Source organism: Triplophysa rosa, linkage group LG10 (genome assembly GCF_024868665.1).
Source record: "Triplophysa rosa linkage group LG10, Trosa_1v2, whole genome shotgun sequence".
Taxonomy (NCBI): Eukaryota; Metazoa; Chordata; class Actinopteri; order Cypriniformes; family Nemacheilidae; genus Triplophysa; species Triplophysa rosa.
The window spans coordinates 12,180,513-12,194,541 of NC_079899.1; the positions used below are offsets into that span (position 1 = coordinate 12,180,513).

Below are 14,029 nucleotides of genomic sequence, written 5' to 3' on the forward strand. Positions count from 1 at the left end.
TGCATGTTTTCTCTGACCCTAACTAGACAGGAAACTTGATTTAATTCCGTTTTTACAATTTCTGTCATTGTGATGCATTTTTATTAACCAGAAACGTATCAATTATCCGCAATAGGATAAACAGAATATCATCTTAATATGTACTGTATATATAGCCACGGAAAAAAATAAGACATCATTTCAAAGAGTATTTTCAGTTTTTTCGAATTTATTATTACAGGTATATGTTGTAGGTAAAATGATTATTTTTGTTTAATTCTGTGAACTACTAACAATATTTTGGATTGACGTGTATAGAAAATATTTTTTCTATTGACTGGTTCTTTCCATGAATATAGCCTGAGATGCTGGAATGGCGTTAAGAATGAATAAAACCAACAAACAATATTTCTCCCAAATTACAAACCAAAATATTTTTTCTATTTGCATTTATTTGCAGAAAATGAAAACTGGAAAAACAGGTCAAAATAACAGCTCTGTATTTTTTCAGATCTCAAATACTGCAAAGAAAACAAGTTTATATTCACTTTTAAGCAAAAACAGTAATACTTGTACATATATTTAGGAAAAGTTCAAAAACATTTATTTTTGTGATAACCTCAGTTTTTATCACAGTTTTCATGTGTCTTGTCATGCTGTCAGTCTTTCACATTGCTGTTGGATGACTTAACGTCACTCCTGAGGTTTGATTTTGTTGAAATTGGACTGGAATGACCACAATACATCCAGAATTTTTTTCCGGCGGCTGTAGAAATATCCATGTATTAGTGAATCTCTGATATGTGTGCGTGTATAACCTCTGCTGATGTCCCAGGTCCTGCAGGAGAGTGTCGACATGTTTCTGCAGAGCTCCAGTCTCCACCTGCGGCAGTTTCTTCACCTCGCTGCGTACGAAATACCACAGTTCTCTAACGCCGTTCTCGACCTTCCTCCTCAGCTCCTCCTGATCTTTTCCTGGGCCTGCAGAAAGCACACACAAACAAACATTCGGTGGTTTATGGCAGAAAAAACGTTCATGACCAGGCATATCTGACCACTTCAAATGGTAGTGTAGTTACATCACATTTTACATTTCAGGTGAGAAAGGTTCACATGCTGTAGCCCATGATGTGTCATTTGTGTGTGTTTGTGCTACCGGCAGTAAACAGATGTGTGTGCCATGTACTGCAGCCATATAAATGAGTGCAGAATAAAACGTGATGTAGTGTAAGTGAATAAGGGTATCAGTGGCTGTAAGACAATCCTGCACATGCCTGTGATACATATACTGTTAAACAAGTGCCTCCTGAGAAGGCAGACACACAAAAGATCCCTGCAATACTATAAGAGCTGCTGACCCAGAAACACTGCACAGAGGGGGTATACAGGACTAAAGACAGGATCAAAACTTAAACCAGGATTCCCACAGTATGAAATTCATACTGTATACAGTATACCAGAAAGTATTTGGATACTTGGCACAATTCAAAATGTCACTGCATTAGATACAAAATAAATGAATGTCTTTACTTCAATGTGTGAATGTCACTTGTTTTGATATTGAATCTATTCAATTATACAGTGTGTTTGAATGTGAAATGTTGGGTTTTCATGTTTTATGGGGACATTCCATAGACGCAATGGTATTTATACTGTACAAACTGTATATCATATTCCCTACCCATAACCCTAACAATCACACACAAATGTCTGCTCTTTTAGATCTTCAAAAAAGTTAATTCTGTATGATTTATAAGCTTGTTTCCTCATGGGGACCAAAAAATGTCCCCACAAGGACAAGGATTTTGGATATTGCCATCTTTGTGGGGACATTTTGTCCCCATACCGTAGGGTTTAGCCTTCCCACACGCACACACACACACACACACACACACACCCTTTTATCAATATTAAAAGGTTCCTATTAATTTTAAACATCTCATCTTTCCTTCACTCAACATTAGCAGCAAGGCATCAAGAGCTTTCAGGAGACACACGTGTCACAGTGGGCCAGTGCTTACGTTCTTATGTTCCAGTGAGCTTTCATTCCATGTAAATGTGTGTTTAAGCTCTGCAAAGACTTACAGTGATTTTCTGTGATGTTCTGAGCATTTGGTTTTGTAAATTCTGATGATGCAAATAGTTGTCAAACTAGCTGACATACAAGGTTTTGTCAGGGTGTTGTGAAGAATTAGTTAGCATTATAAACACATCAGAAATAAGTCATACTGTATGCCATCATCTTTACAGCTAAAGCCTTTCTAGTTGTCACAGAGCGTAAAATGCTATTACTGCGGAATAAAACTAAATCATTTATTGTACTTTTTATATTTTGGGGGAATAAAAAAATTAAATGACTTACATTTTTATGACATTTCAATTATTTTATAAAACATTTTTTGGTACTTAAATAAATAATAAAATATTTGTAAAATTATATTAAAAAATATGGGTTTTTAGAAAATCGCATGAAATAAGGTCGGAGGTTAACAAACCGGCGAAATATTTTCATGTTTTAATCTATGACATAAAACACCAGTTATTGCCCGCTCGTGATTTTTTAAAACTTTTATTGTGTCTTTAAAATGGCGGTTGCTAACAAGTTGCTAAAGCGACTGCTTCCTTTGGCGGGGACATTAGACGTCATCGTGCATATACTAAATCTCACAAATAATGCAACATGAGCACAAATCTCTAAAAACATTGTTGGGGATTATTCACGGAGTAATTACTTACCAGTGAACACGTTTTTAATCAAATTTGAAAAAGTTAGAGGAGGCTTGGTGGTGGTGACGATATCGAGCGACCATATCTGCTTATTGCCTCGTGTTAGCTTTTTACGTCTGCCGATTGTATTTAGGCATAAAAAATAGCAAATATTGTGTTAATCTGTAAAGATTATATTGATAGACAAAACGTGTAAACATCATGAACATTTGCTAATCACAGATTTTATTTTTTGCGATCTTCCAAAAGTCTATGATAAAAATGCATAGGCTTTCGGTCGAGGGAATCAGCGCTGCGCTAAATTCCGGATTAGCCTACAAAAATACGTAATCTCTGATGTTAAGAAACATCACCAGTTTGATGTTCAATATCAATACACATTATATCAATTAATAACATTCAGAAAGTTAAAATATATAAATATAATCTTCAGAATCGGTATCGGCAGATATCACTCTGAATCATTGGCTATTGCCCTGGAGACATTTCTCTATTAAAAAATAAAAAAGTTTTTATCAATGATAAATATATCATGTTTTTCTTTCAAGGTCAGCAAAATGAGCCTTAAGTCTCTTGAGACCTTCTAGCTTTCTATAAAAAAAAGAGTTTTTTATGAGTTGTCACACACCATCAGCCGGGAGACTGCGGTAAGAGTTGATCTTCTCCTTAGCTCTGATCAGTTGCTCTTCAAGGTTGCGTAATTTCCCCACGGCTCCAGGACCAGCGTCAGCCTGTCCGTCAGGCAACCTGGAAGAGGAAGACAGGAAGAGAGAGAGTTAGCATGAGCTTCGTCTGGGGAAGCTTTGCGTTTACCAGTCATGCGTTCACACTTGTGAACATCAGCGGTCGTATGAGTGAGAGTCTGGTGTACTGGGTCAAGGTGAATTGTGGTTGGCTAATTTCCCAGGGGTCTTTGCTCTTATGCTCCTCGCTTCCAGTGCCAATTTAATGCAATGATCTGTTGCGGCAGCCAACGTGGGCAATTCATTTGGTGGCAGGAGCTATTCATCACACACACAGACACACAAACTGTTGACCTGAGCCTGCCCGGCGTGGGCTCCTAACACCTATCACACACACACAGTTTTATTTCATAAACTTCATTACAGACAAACATCCCACGACCTGATCCTCCATCATTACCTGACACTCCTTCAACCTGCAGTTCATTTATGAGATGAAAAACTTTAGACACACACACAGAGGACAGCATCACAGGGCTGCGGTCTCTCTTCTCACGCAGCCACTGTGTCCTTGCATTGGGTTTGTAGTGGAAATCTGAGCTGGAGGTGAAATGCGTTTGACGTGAATGGAAATCATTGTGAAGTGTTGCCACACCTGAAAGAGAGACGCCGATAGAGAGAAAGGGAGTAAAATGAGGAGGGGGATAGGAAGTCTTATCCGAAGAGAAAAGGATGGAAATGTATTTGCGGGAAGGCGTGTGAGGGGTTTTGAAATGGTAAACAATGCATTTCTATTTCACCTGGATGTAAATGGTCATATGGATGTCAAAGAGAGAGAGAATGGGCGAGAGTGTGAGTGCGATGATGAAATTGGGAGAAAAATTGCTATGTCAAACATTTATGCTATTCTTGGCTGGTCAAGGACGAAATGAGAGTAAGAAAATTAGTGTATGTTCACCGGGGGAGTTTGCTTCATGTTTGAGCGACATGTCAGGAAAATAAATGGTTTGAATCTGAATCCAATTCACCAAATTTAAAGGAACGGTTCACCCCAAAATGAGAATTCTATCATCATTTACTCACCCTTGAGTTGATCCAAATCTGTATACATTTCTTTGATGAACACAGAGAAAGATATTTGAAAGAATGCTTGTATCCAAACAGTTCTTGGCCACCATGACTATCATAGTAGGAAAAATGACAATGCTAGTCAAAAGTGCCCCAGAACTGTTTTCCTACATTCTTCAAAATATCTTCTTTTGTGTTCAACAGAACAAAGACATTTACAAAGCAATTCTTTCTACGATGGTAGTCAATGGTGGCCAAGAACTGTTTGGTTACAAGCAGTCTTCCAAACATCTTTCTTTAAGTTCATCAGAACAAAGAAATGTATACAGATTTGGAACAACTCGAGGGTGAGTAAATGAAGACAGAATTAAAATTTTTGGATGAACTGTTCCTTTAAGGCCTGAAACATGTTTTGCCCCAGTACACAATTATAGACAAGGGTGACTTCTTTCATACAATTACATTAGTAATGTTATCAATGTCGGTGTTATAAAACCAGAGGGGTCAAGGTTTCGCTGGTTAGCAAAGGCCAGTTAGCCCTTGGTGACAGATGCTGTAACTGCACATGCCGGTCCCTGAAAAAGCATCTTTTTCCCTTGTTGGCCATTTAAAAACAGCTTTGTTTTCAGAGTAAATAAACCCATAAATAAACAACAATTAGTATAATGAAATATGTTGCTTTGAAAGTTTCAATTCATCGGAGCACACGGATATCTTTAAATGGCTATCAATAGATAAACGTTTTACTCATGCTAAAATGATGTAGTTATAAACTCAACCAGCAGGGGCTAATGGCACCATACTAACCATGCCATTGATGTCTACTTTTAAACATCTAAACAATATATTTCACATATATAGACTTATAGAGATGTATTCGTATATAGACTTATAATAAAAGTGTACATGTTCATCCTTTTTGAGCTCTGACAGCCTCTAGTCCCCATTCACTTTCGTTAAAAAACAGAACAGTAGTTCTAAACTCATAAAACAGTAGTTCTAAACTCCTTATTTCCTACAATGTTACACTTAAGAAATAAAGCCACACACAGGTTAGGAACAGCATGTGGGTGAGCAATCGACATACAAATTTCCATTTTGAGCGTAACCGTCTCTTTAAGACTGCTGCTCCAAACACAGCTTTGACACCCACATCACTCTGATTGTCCACATAAAGCCACAAAACTCACTCCACGCATGGTGTACGAAACACTAGATTGTCTCTCTAATCCGGTTATTTCAATGCCTGCGACAACAGAGGCTCCACCTGACGCTCGTCTGACCTATCTCTCCGTTTCGCCTCACACATCACCTCGCCTCAGACACCTGAGCTTCATCATGTGGTGTTACATAACCAGCCATCGCTAGCTAATGAGGACGCATCACTCACAGCAGGGACAGAGAGAAACATTTAGAAACACACTGCGCTTTGTGAGAATGGCTGTCAGGGAGGTGTGATGGAAATCCCATGAGGCCTTGTGTTTTCTGCTGATGCTGAGACGTTGTACCAACCCGCTGAGACACATGTACTGAAGTAGGACGCTCGCGCACACACATACGCTCGCAGACGGGACCAGGAAAGTGTGTGAAAACGGAATGTAAAAGATGCATAAAACCGTCACACGTTCAGGCAAAAGAACCCACGGCTTGCTTCCGGCTACGGGTTCGGCTCTCTCTGAGTGACAGCTAGACAGCTAACCTCTTCAGTTATTTTTGACGTTTTGGACAACGGTTTGTGTGATTCCTGGTGTGTAGGTGTGCGTTCAGATTTAAAAACACGAAATGATGCCACAATTCGACTGCCGCTTCAAGTCGTCAGATCGAACGGGGTCGTGTGGTGCAGCGGTTAAAACCACTCTGGGCCGGTAAGGAAAAGGTTGCGGGCGTGATTCCCGCTGGGAGCCAATCACGATCCATCACCATTGTGTCCTTGAGCGAGGCACTTAACCTCGCGGTAATCCTGCGGGATTGTCCCTGTAATAAGTTCACATTCCCCCTGCCCTAGTTGTGTGGTCATGAATAAATGAGAAGTTGACATGCTCGACTCCGTCTAAAACCAACAGACAATTCTAATTTTGCAAATTCTTAAATTCTTAATGCACACACCACGAATTAACTCAATAATAGAGGGACTACAATATTTGTACTTGGTATTACCAACACCAAGATTTGGTGTTGGTAATACTTATAACTCCCATTATACAGGATATTATTTCTCATTATCATTAATATTACAATAGATCATTTTAACAAGCAGAAATCTTGTATCTCGGGTTTAACCAGGAAATTGCATGTTACGTATTTATCTTTATAGGAGTTGAATTTAAATGACGTCAAACTGACATTTGCCACAACATTGTACCAGACAACATTGTGTTAATATAATCTTATTGTTGTAAATTGTTATGCACTTATTCAACCAACAAAATTGCAGCTTTAAGAATAAAAGGACACATTCTGCTATTCAGTTATAGACGGAAACAGCATAAACAAACGTTAAGTGGCCCAATCTTAACTTCTGGTTGACCTCCGCAAAAAATAAATAACTGTTGAGTAGTTTTAATTTAATGTAATACAATAAAATATGAATATAAATTAATATCAATATAAATTAAATAGAAAATAAATTGTTATACTATAACCAAACACAGACTGGAACCTCGGGCCAGACGTGTGCGTCTGATGAAACCGTCTATACACTTTTTTTAACAACATTCTTTAAAATATCTTCTTTTGTGTTTGCGGAAGAAAGAAAGTCATACAGGTTTGAAATGACAAGAGGGTGAGTAAATGATGACAGAATTTTCATTTTGAAGGTGAACTACTCTTTTAAAAAGGTTTTAACCTAAAGTGTTATGCAATGTAGAAAGTGCTATGGGGTGTTTTTTCATACAAATGTAAAAGTATAAAGTATGTAAAAATAAATGGGATAACAGGTAAGTATTTTAGAAATGGTCCCACAGTGTGTCTCTTTTGTAATTGTTGTAAAAAGCAGAGGAGGATGACTCTTCAAGTGCTCATTTGTTAAACAAAAGTGTGTTCTTGCTTTGACAAATACAGTAAATTCTGTTATGGGTAGTTTGTTTAGAACGAAAAAAAAGTTTCTTTGAACATTTTTCAGTGTGTGCGTGTGTGTGTGGCGGGAGGGTTGTGCAACACAAATCTCATCTAATTAGAGTTTGATATATTTTATTACAGCTGCACCAAACAGGGCGGCCAAATAAAAGGCTGAGCCTACACCCGAGTGTAATTAGTCACATTTAAGAGGCACTAATGGACTGTCACCAAAATCCACAGTTCACTGTCGCTATGGCGATACATCCTGCATTGTGATTGGCTCCAACCTCACGCATGTATGGCCTCCAGGCTGTGTTTATTGGCTGGCCAATTATTAAAATCAATGCAAAGCCCTCATAGGAAAGAAAAAAATCACAAAGGATATTTAATATTTCGATTGTTTTTCCAAGACAGCAATAATATTAAAGGGAGCAAATGGACACTTTTGCATAAATCCAGATTTTCTCCTAAAAACACCAGTATTCTCCCATGTATCTCTTTAAGAGTTTCAGAAGTCAACTTAGTTTTAATACCAAAAGGGCTCATCGCATAAGCACTTTCAACAAGGTGGCGTGATTTATTAGGGTCTTCATGAATTGTCTGTAATCTTTTTTGCTTAAAGGGGTCATATGGCGTGAACACGTGATTTTCTGTGTCTTTGGTGTGTTATAAGTTGCCTATGCATGTATTAGACACGTAAAAATTGCAAATATTAAAGTGTCGGAACAAAAGATGCATTCTATCTAAAAGTGAATGCTCACCCAGACCTGCCTGAAAAGCCTCGTGTAACCACACCCCCACAAATCTACGTCAGTTCGTGGTATGATTTGACTAAGACCGCCCAAATGTATACGTAAGTAAGGTGGGCGTACCTGTCAGTACAATTGCTTTGGAACCTGATGTTCCAAATATGGTAAGAGGCCTTACATTTCTGTCACACGCTTGCAGTATTCGACCAATCAGTACGCACTGGTTAACTGGCCAATCATAGCACACCTCGCTTTTCAGAGCTTTGTTAAAAATTAGGGGTGTCGAAATTAATCGTTTTTACGATGCATCGCGATGCAAACGAGGACGATTCGATATCGGTTCAGTAACGGACCATAACCGGTTATAACGTACTTACGTTTTTCTGACGTCATGTCGCATACGTGCTTTTACTGCTTTAGCACACCATGGTGGAGGTAGGCGAGAGTAATTAAAAATGCTAACTTGAGAAACCACGTCAGCCGTTTTCACCCTGAGCTGTTAACGCCTGTCAGCGCCACTGCTGTCTGTGCTCATCGAGTTGCAATAACATGCGATTCCTGGACTTCGGTCGCGACAGAGTCGTATGTGACAATAACGGCACATTACATTAGCGAGGACTGGGACATTACTACGTTCACACTGCAAGCCTTAATGCTCAATTCAGATTTTTTTGCTCAGATCTGATTTTTTGTTCGGCTGTTCACACTATTTTTAAAATGTGGCCAATATCAGATTCCAGTGTGAACTCATGATGGTTATAAACCTAATCGTATGCGCAAAACAACAATAACACGTAACAGGCAGCACGGTTTCATACAGAATTAAGCAAGGGTATATCAGCGGGTGTGTTTGACTTTATGCGGTGCCGAGCGGATTGATCTCACGGCGGGATTTTAGAGCATTCCCGGAGCAGTCCGCTCTCGGGCTGTGGTTTGCACGTCCCAGCGTGGAGTAGAACACACACCTATAGCTTATGTTTTACCACCATGTCAACACGCACGCGAGTGGTGAATGCAAAGCGATAAAAGACAACAGACACCATTAATGCGTTTGTCGTATTGCATCGCGCCGTATCCAGTGGCAAAATTTCTTATTATAACGGATTCTATAGTCATTTGTTACATCGCATCGTGCGGCTCACGTGTTTGGCAACCGAGCTGTAAAGTGCACTTCCGCCAACAGAATAGCGCGTGAAGCTTTAAATTAGCGCAGAATTATGACGCATGTCGATCTACAATGATGCAAAAGTCGCATGAATTCCGATTTAACCGTTCAGACTGAGGTCGCATTGCGAAACATCAGACCTGAATCTGATTTAGGACCACATATGGAAGTGGCTCAGATCAGATAAAAAAAAATCGGATTCCATTTGGTTTGTCCTGTTCACACTGTCATACAGTAAACAGATCTGTGTCGCATATGAGCAAAAAAATCGGATTTTGGTGGCAGTGTGAACGTAGTCATGGGTGCTCATCTGGCAGAGCTACTGTCTCATGCTGTGGAGAAATGGCAGCTATTGGATAAAGATGTAGTGCTTGTGACAGATAATGATTGATGTTTGATACATCGAAGAAGAGCAAGTAAAATTAAAGGTTCAGTTCATATATCTGACTGCTTGTATTTATTGACAAAATTGTATACATGTGATTGTGAACTAGTAAAATTGAAATTTGAGGATGCAGTGCATCGTCAATGCATCGTAAAATCGAATTGAACCGAATCGATGACATGATAATCGTAACCGAACCGAACCGTGACACTAGTGTAGGTTCACACCTCTATCTCTAAAAATCTGCGCGTTTCAGAGATGAGGGGCAAAGAGGAGATACAAACATACACGGTATGTGGAAAATGCAGCGTTTTTGAACCTTAAATCCTGTTTACACATTGCATTACATCTAAAACAAACGATAATATTCGTTTTAGCCGTGTCAAATGACCCCTTTAAAAACACTCACAAAAAAAACAAAACTTTTCGTCTTGTAGAAAACAGCTATGCTCACAGCAACCCGTTTTGGTGTGTGTCTCTTTAATTGAAAATGAGTTCAATTATCAACGCACCCCACCCGTCTTGTCCGGCATGTCGACACAACACACTTGTAGTGCTGCCATGCAACCGTTTGGCTAAATGAAATTTCCTGAACTCCTTCGCGGATCGTTTCGTTTTAACCCTGGTGTTCGCCCTGGATCTATCCATAAAAGCACTTTATCTCACCATTCATTAGCAAAACAATAATCATTAGTGACAGCTAGCCGCAGTTAAACATATCAACGCACATACCTCCAAGTGCCTATTTGCAAAATAAGATATAAATATAGAGTTAGTTTAACACTGAATGTTCTATTTAGCCTATGACTTAGCTTCTCTCGCTATCATATGTTAACGTTATCCTCCTATACCGTCTCGCACATTTATGTCAATTCTGACTGTTGATAAAAATTACTTACATTGGCAATTTTGCCTCGTTCAGTTGGTTTCGCTCCCTGGCTGAGGAACAACTTTGAAGCTAATCCTGCTTGTACTGTCCCAGGTTGATAAAGCACTCCGGCTTAAAGTGATTAACACAAACAAGCAGGTTTTTGCAGGTTTCTGAGAGATCTCCACTAAAAATTAAATAAATTCACTCCTCTCTTGTCTCCTCCAAGGCCTCTAAATAATGATTTGTGTTTGTCTGTGCAGCCAAGAACACAACATTAGCATGTTTTTCGCGAACTTTTGCCCTGATGTCAGAACAAGTTCACCGCTGTCGCTTGCGGAAACAACAATGACGGCAGCAACGTGGGAGGAAATGTGCAGATTAATGGGTGGTAATATTATAATGAGAACCCCTTCCTACGTCAGAAGGGGAGCGAAATCTGATTGGGTCGATTTCTCATACATTTGCAGAGAAAGGCTTATCAAAAGAAACTAACTGGGTTGCATTTTTTACGTTTTCTGATTTGGTAGATGCTCCGGGGACTCCATTAAAGAACTTAAACACAGAAAAAGTCTGATTTTATACGATGACCCCTTTAAGACCTGCGATCAAAAAGTCATAAATTGAACAAAATATATGTAATAAAATGCTTTAAAAATAAATTATTTTATTTTCGTGGTAACCTCAAAACCAAACCTTAATTTGTTTTCTACTTTTCGGAAAAAAGCTAAAATATTGTATGGACATGATAATAATAAAACTGGGGCGTATTAAAAGCTAAACAAGAAGCTTCGCTGTTGAACGAGATGCATTTGCTATTAATACATCACAAGTGTGTGTCAGCAAGACCTAAAACGGCCTCAAATGTGACGAAACCAAAGGGTCGTACACATGCTGGCACATGCCTTGATGAAAAGGGTGTGTGTATGTGCTGCCTTTGTCATAAAAAATGTAAATATCTGTTCTTATCAGAAAAGCACATCGACTTCAGCGGCTGAAGTCCACTTCTTTTTCTTATCTCGCTGTTCACTCCCGTCTGCACAAACATCTCAACATTATTTAGCTTTCTGATGATATTCAACACATGCAGTATCTAATTACTTGCTAATTTTGTCAAGTATAATTGTTTTTTTGTTTGTTTATCATTTTTTATCCCATCCACTCTCTTAACACACTCGCTAAAGTATACTGTATATATGACAGTCTATTGAGTCTCTGAATGGGGGATTGTCATCATTGCTTTGTGATAGTCCGCTTCTACTCAACACTGCGTTACATCATTGCTACTCTGTGTGTATGGTGTGTGAGGGAGAAGTAATGAGTGCCTGTCAGCGCTGGAGTCACACACCTTCTTTTCCATCAAGCTGCCTGCCTCTCCATCAATCACAGCACCATCTTTGGCCTGCCCCGTCTCTCATCCCCATATCTGCTGAACTCACCCTCTGTGTGCGTGTTTGTGCTTGTTTCATTTATCCAGAAGTCAATATAAAGAGAGATGAAGGCTCTAATGGGAAATCACAGTGCATGTGTGTGCGTATCAACACCTGATAAATCCCACAGGTAGGGTTTAATGAGAGACTGACAGTATTGATACTATGCCGTGGTGAAGAGATAGGAGGAGAACTAAGTGCTACAATTCATTAAGGTTGTATAGGTTTATATATTTCAAAAAGCACGGGAGGCGTTAAATCGACCATTTTTCATATAGCCGGTGTTTACGGTGTGTGACTGTAACAGCAGGCCTACAAAAGCTTGCACACTGGACTACCACATTGAGCGTATCCTTTACAGCTATTAAAAGAAAATGTACAGTCAGACGATTATGATTGCAAAATTAACCCGGACAGGGCGATTAGATCTTGTATCACTCGAAATAAGTTTATTTAGCGAATACGACCATATTACTGTACAATACTTGCCATATAAATAAATAACAGTATCTCCTGGCCTGAGATCTGGAATGGGCTCCACCACTGCCCATGACCCAGACGTACAGAATAGACGGTAGTTCTGTGTTTGTTGATTGGTCTGGCTAGTGGCTAATAATATAACAATTTATATTTTATTTAATTGATATTTGATTGTATTCTAATTGTATTAAATAAACAATTTGTTGAATTTGATTGAATATACATTTTTTTCAATAAGTTGTTGAATGGGTTGTGTAACTTTGTCACATTTAAGTTTAGCCAAGTAACGGTTCTTCCACTGGTAACCCAAAATAATACTGGCTAGACATACTTGTAACTTGCTAGCAACTGCAATTTACTTGTTATTTCTTTTGCTTGTTATCAGAAATAATCTAGGACTCTATTCTTTGCAGATGTGCACCGGAAGTTCAGTTTGGACCACAAAAGCGTGCATGCGCAGTAACGTTTGTTTATGTTGTTGCTTTGAAACCGTCTATTGAAAACCAATGGATGGATATTGGTTTGAAACATTTTATTACGTAAAACATTAAATAGCATCCTTAAACTATCTTGCATGAGCTTCAAATGTCACTTAATTCTCGTAATGCATGTGCAGTGGTTATTCAGGAATATCAGACTGCTGGATGATGTGACTGACCAATCAGAATGTAGTATCCCAGAGAGCCACATACTAGAAATAGTTATTGGGAGTAGGTCATTGAGAATGATCATAGACCTCATCTTCATTTACATGAGAAGGACGGGCACAACTGCATCCAAAGTAACTCATTTACATGCTACCACAACCTCCGAAATGTAGACTCAAGTAATATAAATACAGTCGGATTTACTGAACAGAATGTGTTTGCGTCTGTCATTGCATGTGAAACATTTTTAAAAAAGCACATAATGCAAAAAAGCGTTTTTAAGTAGGTTAATGTTTTGAGTTCAGCATGTGCCACATTTCACACGTGCAGTATCTGGGTGCCAAAATGAATCCGTACTACAAACACAATATGTGTAAAGCAGGTCTAAGGCCTTCCTTGTTCTTGTCCTACCCGTTAATAGGTAATATGCAGTGCATCCAAATTTGTGCATTGTATACTGCACATTGTTTCATTTAGTACACAAAAGTGTACACATGTGCCCTGCCCTCACACATTGTTTTTTGTATTGTATGTACAAAAAATTCCCCTGGCTGTGATGTGTGGCAATATTGTATTCCTCCATCCAGTCCAACCCTGAGTTAGCGCACACACAGTCGAGAAGTCAAATATCTGCTGCATGCAAACACTTCAATCAGAATGTGTTCTCGCTGTTCAGCACTGTTTACTTTACCAGTCAGATCAGAGCTACTGTAAACAGTACAGAGCAAACAACATTCAATGCCCATTTCTAAAGAGAGTAAGATGGAGACAGAAAAGAGAAACATTTAAAA

At 38.9% G+C, this 14,029-nt stretch overlaps 1 protein-coding gene across 4 annotated transcripts in view; it reads right to left on the minus strand.

Moving 5' to 3' along the window:
* fut8a (fucosyltransferase 8a (alpha (1,6) fucosyltransferase)) overlaps positions 1–14,029 on the minus strand; it is an 82,458-nt gene that overhangs the window by 12,430 nt on the left and 55,999 nt on the right. For all 4 annotated transcript variants that reach the window (XM_057344497.1, XM_057344494.1, XM_057344496.1 and 1 more), the window contains 2 exons: positions 3,335–3,453; positions 798–960 (listed from right to left, as the gene is read on the minus strand). In XM_057344497.1, the coding sequence (XP_057200480.1) occupies positions 798–960; positions 3,335–3,453 (282 nt within the window). The remainder of the gene's footprint in view (positions 1–797; positions 961–3,334; positions 3,454–14,029) is intronic.